General features: G+C 31.0%; 1 protein-coding gene across 18 annotated transcripts in view; it reads left to right on the top strand.

The window, feature by feature from the left end:
* The window catches only part of PPIP5K2 (diphosphoinositol pentakisphosphate kinase 2), a 99,935-nt gene extending 88,991 nt beyond the window's left edge, over positions 1-10,944 (top strand). For 9 of the 18 annotated variants that reach the window (XM_012541015.3, XM_023495722.2, XM_031968813.1 and 6 more), the window contains 4 exons: positions 190-252; positions 3,558-3,695; positions 5,680-5,802; positions 9,193-10,944. In XM_012541015.3, coding sequence (XP_012396469.1) covers positions 190-252; positions 3,558-3,695; positions 5,680-5,802; positions 9,193-9,275 — 407 coding nt within the window. In that variant the 3' untranslated portion in view covers positions 9,276-10,944. Of the gene's footprint in view, positions 1-189; positions 253-1,306; positions 1,441-3,557; positions 3,696-5,679; positions 5,803-9,192 lie in introns of those variants that run through there. The other 9 variants (XM_012541019.3, XM_023495734.2, XM_023495733.2 and 6 more) reach the window with 3 other exon arrangements.
* The last annotated feature ends 1,693 nt before the right edge of the window (positions 10,945-12,637 follow it).

Below are 12,637 nucleotides of genomic sequence, written 5' to 3'. Positions count from 1 at the left end.
AATGCCTTGCAGTTTTTAGCAAACCAGTTTAATTCTTTTAACCAGTATTTTGGCCTATATCCCTCTTTCATGATCCCTTCTGCATGTCACTTGATTCTAACCTTCTCATCTTTTGTCCCTCTTTTTTTTTAAATGTCCCTCTTTTGGTAGCTGTTGTGAATTTCAGGTACCTGTTTTTCTCTTTCTTAGACGCCACACGTGGTTCTGCTGTTAAAAGGTTTTCTATCTCATTTGCTCGACACCCAACCAATGGTACGTTTTTTTTTTTTATTTTAAAAGATATTCCCTTGCTTCATCCATTTTTTTTTTTTAAATTTTATTTTCAAATGTGGGTTCTACAGTATCATTCATCTGTCCTTTAACTCCAACCAGCACACAGTTCTAACTTGTTATATATCTAAAAACAATACTGTGTAGCTCCCTTCCTCACTTTTAATTTACATAAAGATAATATCATTTGGGAAATTTTAAAACAAAAATTAATTCCAGTTGCCAATGTTGAAGATCAATTTAATTCTAAGTCCACACTGGAAATTCCTTTTCTATTTCCAGTACTAAATAATCCAACTATATCTTTTTTTAATAATCTTGAGTTAATTATACTTAATTATTCTTAATTCTTAATAGTTTTAATGTCCTTTAAAATACCTTTTCCCTGATCCTTTTTTCTGGTGACAAAGATATTTCCATTGATATATTTAATCAAATATTATATATATATATCAGATTATAAGTGTACAAAATTCACCATTTTCTGTCTGTGGTGAAGTTCAGGCAACTAGGAAATTCAGACTTTATCACTATGTGATGTTATGCATCCTTGGGGTAGGGCTTTCACAGTCACATCCCCGTGTCACCCAGAATTCCTTCATCTTGCTGGAATTAATGTGGTATGTGCTGGGCTGCTTTTGAATAGCAACATCCTTTTGTACACCACTACTTTGTAACAGTTGAAGCTTAGAGGGGGGGTCTCTTGATAAAAGTAAAATTTTTAAATAAACTAAAAAGCCTTATTCCCTCTTAAAGCAAAAATTTTTTTTAAGGCTGAGCCAAAATGCCTCAAAATGGAGGGATTTTGATCTAGAACTTTTCTTTTTTCCACTGGAAATCAAGGCTCACAGGTGGCTGAATCAAATGGGTGGATTTGGATACAAGTTTTTGTTTTTGTTTTTTTTCTTTATAGTCCTCAAATTCCTTTGTAAATGATGTAGTGCCATTACTTGAAGGCCTTTGATGGCGGAATAAGAAGTTAAACTCAACATATGAAAATTTGGCTTTAAAATTTCACATTTTTCCTCCATTGTAGCTGTTTAAATACCAGTTTTTGGAGAAATAGTGCCTTATTTGACACAACTTCAACTCCCGAAGAAGATTCCTGTAGATGAGCTTTTTAAAAGAATTAACAGAAAAACAAGATGCAGAGTTCTGAGACTTCACAAGGTTAAGATAGTTTTGTTTGTTTTTTAATTCTTGCTCTACAGCAAGACTAGAGAAGTATGTGTGTGTATGTGTGCCCAGGAAAACCTCTGTAGACTGGACTTAGTATAGTGTTCTTGAAGCAAATGGAGGTCAAAAATCATTGTAATCTCCCATATTAGACTTCTTAAAAATTCTTAACCTAAATAAGTTTCCCACCATTCATGATCTAATGCGTGTTAATATGCATTCCTTTGAACTCCTATAAGTTTAGCTTTTGGGTGTTCAAGATTTCCTGCTCTTTTCAGATTTTTTTTCTGTCATGTATCTGTCTTGTGGATTTTATTTGACTCTCTTATCACATTTATCTCCTTTAACTTTCATGTTTTCTCCTTTAACTCATTTCATGGACTTATTCCTCCCTTCATATTTAGTTCAAGAACATGATGAAACAAGTATCTTCTGGCAGTGCTTTATCTTATTTTCTCGGCCTCAGTGCAGAATACACACCTCTATAGGTTGTGGTCTATTTTCTCTGGAATTACAAGGCTTCAGGGGTATGGTTTTGTAGCTTCTAAATATGATAGCAGGGTGGTTTTTAAATTTTTCATTAACCCTTTCGTTGTCCATTAAAAAAATGGAAAGAGAAAGGAAAGCTGAATAAAAAGCATCCTGAATATATTAGCATTTACTTTTTATAAAATATGATAGGTAAATGTAATTTAAAAAAAAAAAAACAAGTTTGTGAAGTTGTGATGAACATTTTTAATGCAAAGAAAGGGTTTGCGCTTGCTTGCATGAATCTTTGTATTTTTCAAGTAGTAATATTTGTGCCATATCAATATACTTAAATGTTTAGAGTGGAAGTTTTTACGTAGTGTTGTGATAAAGATGGTTGGGATGTTTTGATATGCTATCTTGTTTTGCACATGAAGATCAAACTGCTATACTGTTTTATACTGCTTATGTACTTAAGTACTTAAGTACATATTGGTTCTAAATAGAGCTACTTGAATAACAGCCATGGAATTTCTGAACTAAATTCAACTCATATTTCTTTGGTCAAAATGTAATAAGCTTAGATTAGTTCAAAACTTTACTAAAGCAAAACATAACTGTTGTATCTAGTAGTAAATAGTGTTTGTGTTACCAGACAGTTGCTTTTTAATTAGAGATTACATATTTCATTTCTTACTATTTTTTAAGTAAGGCAAACTGTTGTCTTTGAAGAGAAGGGAGGGTTCTTTTATATAATAAAATGTATTCGACACAGGAAAAAATTTGTTGTATGACAATATGGAAGCAGTTTTAAAAGTCATTCAGTTGGATAAACTTTAAGTGGCAATTTTGGAAATATAACATAGTAAGAAATATGCCTGGTGTTTTTAAAATGTTTTGGTTTTTTATGGATAGCATTAATAATTATCTGCATACTGATTTGACCAACTATTTGTAATTTTGTGCATATGCTACTAAATGAGAATGTAATTGTATTTTATGTTAAATTTGGGTACAACTGATGATAATTTATAGTGACAGAAATGATTTCATTAATTCTATAAGGTAGGTGAAAATTGTGTTCTTGAATTTAAATCTTCTGTAAGTGAATGAATATTAACAATATTGGTGTGGAGTATTACAATTTAAGAGGGTATTTTTGACCATAGCATACCTGGCTAAATTGTTCTCCATGAGTTTTTACTCCTAACTGTTCCTAAATCAGTTTGTACTCCTAACTGCTATTATCAGGAACACAAAATAGTTTGAATTTAAGTGACTCATCTGTGCATTTCAGCTGGAAAGGGGGTATAAAATGAAATTTGTATCTCAGATGAAGTCTTTCTTCCTCTCCTTTAGTTTAATTTTTTTCCCTCCATTTTACAAATTTATCAAAATGTAGAATGAAAATCAATATATAAAGGATCCTGTGAATGCTGTACTTTGAAATTACATATAAAATAGAATCTTTGACACATTTTATTCTAACTCCATCCTGCATAGCATCTGATGTCATGACTTCAGAGATCTCATATGTTTACATTTAAAATGTAAATTCCTTTTGTTTCTATGCAGCAGTCTTTTTTCCTTCTCACTCATGATTTCTCTTGCATCCATCAATATTTTTTGTTTTTCTATTTCAGGCTTTGAATTATATTCCATGGTGCCATCTATCTGCCCTCTAGAAACTCTTCACAACGCCTTATCTTTAAAGCAGGTGGATGACTTTCTTGCTTCCATTGCATTTCCATCAAATGAAAGAAGAATGACAACTCCTTCTTGTATGAAAATTTGTTATTATCACTATTAATTAAAATTGGGTTAAAAATAGAAGATAATCTGAAAATAAACTGAGATACTAAATCATTTTATAAAAAAAAAAGATTTTCATAGTGGTATAAAATAAGCCTTTTCATTTTGATAGCCACTCTTAAGGACATATTTATTTTCCCACAATTAAAAAAACTTCAAAATATTTTTCTTTCTACTGAGCATATGTAGCATATTGGGAAATATACCATTTTGGGAAAATCAAACAAGTGGATGGAGGTATCTGGAAACATCATGCCCAAAAGCTTAGGTTATATAAGAAAAGAGATTAGTTAAGTCATATATTTCTTTAAATAAACAAGAGAAGGAGTATGAGATGCTATTCTTAGCAGCAGCAGCACTATGGAAATGTTTGTACTTGATCTTTCAGCATTAAAACATAAGTTTAGTGGAAAAGGTATCGGTCTAGGTAGATTTTTTATTGCTCTGATATTAATGGATCTGACCTTAATTAAAACAAATTAACTCCATCTGACTTTGGACAAGATATTGAACCTTTTTGTAGATAGAATAATTCTTTCATGAAGGAAGATAGACTAAATGACCTCTAAACACTCCTAATTCTAAATCTTTAATCCTATGAAATAATATTTATAGAGGAAGAAAAGGGTAGAAAGATAGCAACTTGACTCATCCCAGTTTATTTTATAAATCTAACTTGGGAGTACATCTCTCTTTAAAGTAAACAGGAATAAAATGTTATTACAATTGAAATACCTTTTGTGTATATTTTTTCATTTAGATAGTATACTACTCTTTCATACACACATACACATACTAAGTGTTAATGAAAAAGCTAACTGGTTAAGTTAAATTAAAAGTGTTTTACTAGTTCCAATTTAGCTGTTTACTTAAGCCTTAATCAAGAAAATTATATTAAAATAGAATCTCAGAATATTAATAATAAGGCTAAAGAAAAACTGTGTGCATTTTACTAAGGAAATAAAATAGAAATAAAATGTCAGATCTTTAATGATTCGGTATCCTTTTTTTTTCCCCATTTAAGAGATGAAATATGTGAATAGCCAAGAGATAATCGGAGATAGAGAAAGTGAAGAAATATGGTCAAGGAAGTGGTACACATTAAGATTGTATTCTTTTATAAAAATTTTTGTTCCTTAGCTTTTTTTCTAGTAAGTTTTGTTGCCAATGAAAACTATATTCATCTAAGATGTAAATTGGCAATATAGAACATGAATATCATAGTCAGGGCACAAATTAATTTTTGGTGCCATGCTGAGTGACTGCCATCAATAGTATCCCAGGTAAAATTGCAGTAGATATAGTTTACCTTTGGTACTCTATCCATTATACATAATTTTCATAACTCATTTACAGAGTACCTGGACTGTTTCTAAATAACCTTTTCTTCAACCTGTTCTACCCCTATATCACAGCTCCTTATTCCCCCAACAAGGCTGATTTCGGCTAAAAATTGAGATCAGAAAGCAATCTTAGGGATTCAATGATGATTTTATTAAAATAATTCCTACCAGTGTGTGAATAAGCATAGATTTAACTCTTCTCTGCACATTTATGGTTTATAAGAGGAAATTATTGATTGAAATGAATCTAGAGAGAGCATAATGTTTTAAAAGAAAAATCAACAGTTATAAATACTTCTTAAGGTTTGAAGAACTCAGGTCTTAAAACTAAGGTTCAACATCTCAGTTTCTAAAAAGAAATGGAAAAAAATTATTAGGAATTTTCCCCCTACAGATTATGAATTAAAATACTTGTTATTTATAAAAGAATGAATTTTTATTTAAAATTTCCATTATGACACATTTATTTGTTTAATAGAGCTTAGAATTAGTTTAATTGTTAGAATGTATATACATAAGTAAGTCATTGAATATGGAAAGTAAAGTTTCCCAAAATGCAAAGGTAAAAAATTTTAAAGTTAATTTTTAAAATATGTTTTTTTACTTCCAGGTTCTCAGCTTTGTGATTCAACTCCACCTCCAAGAAGAAAAATATCTTTAAATACCTACACACCTACAAAGATCCTCCCAACGCCATCTTACACCATAAAGTCTTCTAAAGGAAACAAAGAAGGTATGTGTGTACTTCTTTTTTTGTTTTTTATAAATAAATGACAAAAATAAAATTTTAATTTTATGCGCATTCTATTTTTAAATTAGTGTCCTAAAATATAAAGCTTATTTGTAGCATAATTCTCATAGCTTATCAATTTATAATAGTGAACCTAAACCAAAAAGTTATTATTTGTCTATTTGTGTTGTTTCTTTATTTGCTGCTACTTTGACCTTTTTTTTTTTTTTTTGCCTTTCCCAGTCTTTTTCCATGGAAATTCATGCTGGGACAAAAAAAAAAAACCCTTTTTTACAGAACAAAACTTTTCCTTTCCTTCCAAACCAGCTTAAACAATCAGCCTGGGAACCCATCTTTTATCATCTGGAAATAATTAAGTTCTGCATTGTTTATACTGTTATACTTTCCAAAGTTAGAAACATTGCTGTCATGATGTAATAGGCAAATATCAATAAAGTCAGTGGCCTTTTATTACTACTCATTTTCCTTGAGTTCTTTCCATTCAGTATTGCAGACCATTCTTCTCAAAACTTTATCCTTTTATTTCTGTGAACCTATATTTTTTTCTACTGCTTTATTCCATTGCACTTGTCTTTTGTCAGTTCTTCCATCTTTAATCTCCTAAATGTGGGTATTCCCTTGGTTTTATTGGTGGTCTTCTATTATTCTATAAATTTTCTCTGTTTAAAGCTGTGGAAATATAGATGAGCTCTCTGTCATATTTCTATTCTGTCTCTAATGCTAACTTCTTTCTTGAGATGCATTCTTTTATTTCTTTCTCCTTGACATTTCGGTACCTTATTGTCACCTCAAATTTAACAGTCTCTAAAACCAAATATCACCTTCCCCACTTCAAACCAAGTCCTGCAGGCTGTCTTTGTTCTTGACTCAAGACATAGAAACTCTCTTTGACCACTATGACATCCCTTTCCCAACATTTCTCTTAAATTAGCCCTTCACTTCCTGTTCCTATCACCATTCAGAATTAGTTTTTTATTATCTTCTGCCAGGACTGTTGTGAAATAATTCCCATTTCTTATCCAACTTATATACTGTAATCAGATTAAACTTCCTAAACCATTATTCAGATCATGCTACTTCCCCAAGCAAAAACCTTGTGTCTATCCATTTCCTATCTAATAAAATCCAAATTCAAAGATTTATTACATAAATCCTTCAAGGACAAGTGGGTTGTTTTGTTTGTTTTGTTTTGTTTTTCATTTCTATCTTCCCACAGATTGTAATGGACCTTGCTAAAAACTCAGGATTGTTGGTTATATTCTATTTACCAAGATTTTATGGTCTTGAGGTATTTACTTTTACTTTTCCCTCTCATATCCAAAGACCACAGAACTTCAGAGTTTGAAGAGATCTTATTAGGCCTTAGAGTCCAATTAATACCTGAAATACCTGAATAATATAACTGATAAATATTGATCTCCTATCTGGTGTATAATAAGGGATCATTTAGCTTTTACTTAAGATCTCCAGTGAAAGGAAACCTACCTATTACCATCTAAAGAAACCCATTTCTCTTATAGACTTCTAAATTTAATTATTAAGAAGTTTTTTACTTTCAGGTCTAAATTTGTCTCTCTACAACTTCTACCTTTGTATCTCTGCTCTCTGGGAACAAATAGAACAAGTATAATCCCTTTTTTTTTTTTTGCGACAGCCTTTTTGATGCTTAATAGTTATTATTATAGCTCCATAGTTCCATATTCCCTCCATAAACTGTCTCTTCTGTGATCTAAATTTACCCAGACTAATCCTCATATTGTATGATCCCAGGTCCTTCATCCTCTCTTTTGTCCAGTTTATCAGTGCCTTTCTTAACACTTAAATATTACCCCAATATGATCTGATCAGATCATATTACAACAGTATACCACGTCAATAGAACTGCATAGTTATAGGTAGGTACCAAGTAGATGGATGGATGATAGATAGGTAGATATGCAATTCTTCCATAATTATGATTTGAAAGTTTCTAGGGACATTGAAGTGTTACATGACTTAACTATTTGTCACAGACAGGATTTAAACCTAGGAACTTCTTGCATTCAGGGTAGCCCACTATCCACCATGCTATACTGGTTTTCACTTAATATTTTAGAGGAAAATATAACACTAGATCAAAAATTTCTAGGAAACCCTAATTCACAGAACATCAGAATTCTGTTGAGTGTAGTTTAAGAATGCTGATCTAGTAAAAGATATAAAGTTGGACTTGGATTATTGTAAAAGATGTGTTTAATATTTTTGTCTAAAAGAAGCAAATGCTATCTGAGAATCAGGGCAAATTGATTGTAAACTTTGAAGTAACAGATTATCTTTACTCTAGGACAATACCTTCCCAGTGAAAGCCACATAGCAAAAGGAAAGACTGCTAAATTTTTGCCACAAATACATGCTTACTGTAAAAGTTTTTCTACCCAGACTATAGCTGAGTTAGCTGCTTTGTTCAACATACAAATATATATATATATATATATATGGTGTGGTTCTTAACTTTTTCCATAATACACTAGAAATCTAAAATGAACTCATTCTGTGATCCTAACCATGAAGACATTTTTCTTTTGTACCCTTTAACTTTTCCCTGTACGTGGTTCTATCTTAATCAAAAAGAAATGTTTTATTATGAAGTATGATGACATCCTTGTTTTTTATAGATGGCCTAGTGACAAAAAATACTTTGACCAACTGCTTTTGCCTTTACACTATGATGCTCTTATGGTCTGTATCTGTGGGACTAATTAATCTTAGATTTCCATAATCAAGAATCCAAAAAATCATATTGGCCTTAAAGTTAGTTGATCCTATGATCTGCAAAAGCTATTTACTGATTTCCGTTTACCATCTTCAGTTATTATTGATACACTCAATCCAAATTAGAATTACTTTTTAATATACATTTTGCATTTTATCTGTGTACACATTGTTCTCTTCCTTTCTTTTAAAGTAGCAACTTCCTTGAGTTGCAGGGTTTGTTTTTATCATTGTTTCTGATATGTAGTACATATAAGATTGTTAATTAATGCTTCTTGAATTTTATGAATTAGAGTTCTTCCTATTATTATGTTATTTTATGAATTCAATTATATTGTTGTGTGCCCTGATATCTTAAGTTTTAAGCACTATAATGATGACCACAAAGAAGTAAAATGTAAATAGTATTACCTAAATATTTCCAAATTTATTCCAACATGTATTTCTGCTTTCATTTAAATATATATATTTAAAATATTTATTTTTTATTTTTATATAAATATTTATGTTTTATATATATAGGCTTTTTCTTTTCTTTTTTTTGCTAAAAAATACTGTTGTGACTTAGAATCTTGTTAAAAAAAAAAAAAACTATACAATTACCTTTTTTTTTCTATGTAGACATTAGTGCATCTAGAAAGACTCCAGATAACAAAACAGAAGATACAACTGAAGATAAAAAAACATCTGAGAAGAAAGAATGAAATCTTTTTGAAACTGGAACCAGGTGCCCTCTTTCTCCCCCCAGAAAAAAATTAAACTTATTGGGGGTGGGAAAAACACAATGAACCTTTACTTCTGAAACCCAATCATTTTAAGTTTCTTGTTGTACACCATGTATCCATTTAAGTGTTTTCAGAGCTGCTGTACACTTTGCATATATTCAAGTAAAAGGGTCTTTAGTTACTGTCTTTAAATAATTAAGAGAGAGGTGTCCTGGATGTTTGGTCAGTTGTAATTTTGTATATTAAAAAAGCTATACAATTTTTTTTTTTTTTTTTTTTTTGAGTGTCTGATGTTTACTGTGTACCTGTGCTGGCGAAAGAAAAGTGGTGGAAAAAGCTCCACTGGTATATATTGTAGTGACTCTGATAATGTCATTCTACAATATGATATTATTGCCATTATGCAGTCCTCTATTTTCAGAGGATTACAAATTGGTGTTGAAAACCTTTTTTAGGTTGAAACGGCAGCCTGAGAAGATTGTTTATTTAAATACATTTCCAGAAAGATCTCATTGATCATTTAAGTTATATTTTATATTATTGAGGTTGCTGTTAAAGTGATCATTTAATGCTGCAATATTTAGACATCTTGAGTATTACTGAAGGGGGAAATTTCTTCTGTCCATGCTTTCGTTCTTTTTTTTTTAATGTGTATGCAGTTAAGTTTAAATTCAACATTATTTGAGAATTAAATTTGCGTAATTGGAATTAATATGCCCTTATACAAAAAATATAAAAATTACATTGTAGAAAAATTTCTTATACATATATTTTCTTATAAGGAGTGCTTTTGTTCAACAGAAACTTGCTTGTTTTCATGTATTGGGAAGAAAGCATTTCTTTGGGTTAAATTTTTTTCAAGAGTAACTTTACAAATTTTGCAATAGTAAATATTTTAAATAAAATATACTTATTCTTAAATGATAATGATGATTCTTTTCAAGTTAAGGAATTTTGTCCTCAAATCGAGCAATGTCATTAGAATAATTGGATGTTAGAACTGTTCAGACTTAAAAACCTAACAAATGTCTTAGGTTAGTAATGTTTGTACCACTTTCACCATTTCTGTAATTTTTTTTTAAGTCATCTCATTGTAAAATGACAAACTTAACATTTTAAAATTATCAGACTTTAGCATAATTATCTGAGATCATTGTGTGTTGTGATTTCATCTATGACATGATAGAATTATCAACCACTCATTCTTTTTGTAGCCTCATTTATTATGAGCCACTTAAGACCATAAACCAAACAAGACAGCCTGATACCAAGAAATCCATGTATTAACAAATTAAATAACTTCTCTTGGTAGAACATTAACTTAAAATAAACATTTAAGGATAACTAAATTTTTTTGAGTATGGACAGAATTTATTCTATCTCAGAAGGGAAACTGTACTAATTATCAAATGATCATATATAAGATGGTATTTAGAAAATAGGCATAGTAAGTGCTGGTTATGTAAAGGTACCAAATACAAAGGATACACAGATATGACTTCATACATTTCACATGAATGTAAATGTATAATGTAATAAGCATTTGAATGTATTTGTTAAATTTCCTGTATTTTAAATGTGCTTATCATTCCATTAAAATCTTCATTTTAAAATAGTTGCTGAGCTTAATAAAAATGGCAATTTTGGTGGCTAGTATCTGAGTATTACTTAAATCTTGGGTGGTGTTACAGCTTCTCCACTTTTTTTTTTTTAACTTTCAGCTCTAAAGTCTAAAACTTAAACTCCAATTTAAGGGAAAGAATAACATTGTATATTTATTGCTCCATTACTTTTAACTTTACAATTCCTTTCATTTATAAATAATGTTAAAAATCTTGGAATTTTAAAATAAGGACTAAATCATATATTTTACCACCATACATACCATTGTACACATATCAGAGTATATTTCTTGCCACAAAATAGATGAAGAAAAACACTGGTAAATTATTCTACTAGGTATTACTACAAGTAATAAAATTTTAATGTGCTTACCAGCCAACCAGATCTTTTATACTAATCTAAAATAAAATATACATCATTTCTATAGGTAGATTTTGTAATTAGTTCTAAGGGCTGTGATACAGAAAGAGCACTGAGTTTGCAATTAGTGAGCACTAGCTTCATTGACCATGATCAGAACTTTGGATCTTTTCTTATCTATAAAATGAGAAGATTGGACTAGTTCTCTTCTGGCCTTAAATTTATGGACCTTTTAGGCCTAGAAGGGCTTATTCAGAAGAATCTTAGCTCTAAAATCAAGCATAAAATTTTTCTTCAAAATGTCCTAGTTGTTTGTAGATATTTGACTTTTTTTTATGGTCCCTATATTTTATTTTTCAAGTTTTTATTTCTTGGTTTTCTTCAAATACTACCAGAAAATCTACAAGCCACATTTTCTCTCATTTTTTTAGGGCTAAAAGGACCATTAAGAAATCATTTAGTCCTACCTAGTCAATTTACAGATGAGGAAATTGAGCTCAGTGAAATTAAGAGAATTGTGTAATCACAGCTTCCAGGAAGTTAGGTGGCCTAATGGATGGAGCACCAGGCATGTAGTCGGGAGTACTAATCTTCCTGAGCTCAAATCCCAAATATTACCTCTGTGTCCCTAACTGAGACACCTGACTCTGCCTCAGTTAACTCATCTATAAAATGAGTTGGAGAAGGAAATGGCAAATCACTTAGTACTTTTGTCAAAAATATCCCAAATGGAGTCATGAAGAGTCAGACACAACTGAAACAACAGTATGATTGCAGCTGGACAGTGGCTACCTAGTCACCCAGTATTAGCTGCAATCTTAATCTAATTTTTACTCCTACAATAAATAACCTCAGGTTCTTCATTTGCAAAGTGAGGACTAAATACTCTCTTGAAATCCCTTTCTGCTCTGATATTCTAGGGTTTTAATTATAGTTTAACTGATCTCCCAAACTGCAAAGAATAGTTTAGCATGAGAATTTTAGAATTTGAAGGGCTCACAGTGGCCATTTAATCCAATCTATACTCAAAAAGAAATTCCCTATTATACCTGACATGATTATAACAACTTTACTTAAGACCTGCAATTGCTTATGGATTGTTGTTTGTCCTTTTTCAAAGAGGACCATGTATCTAGGAGGTGGTATCCTGATTTGAAAATGAATTGAATTTAAATTAGGGAGAGCTGTGCAGGATCACATGCCTCACTTTCTCTCCCCCCCCCCCCCCCCCCCCCCCCCCCCCCCCCCCCCCCCCCCCCACCCCCCAGGCCTTTAGATCCAGTTTGAAGTCCATAAGGATAGCTTCCTTTGTTAGGAAGTGTTTCCTTACAATTGATCTTAAACTCATCTCTGCAAGT

Source organism: Sarcophilus harrisii, chromosome 1, assembly GCF_902635505.1.
Source record: "Sarcophilus harrisii chromosome 1, mSarHar1.11, whole genome shotgun sequence".
Lineage (NCBI taxonomy): Eukaryota > Metazoa > Chordata > Mammalia > Dasyuromorphia > Dasyuridae > Sarcophilus > Sarcophilus harrisii.
This window is presented reverse-complemented; position numbering and strand designations above follow the sequence as displayed.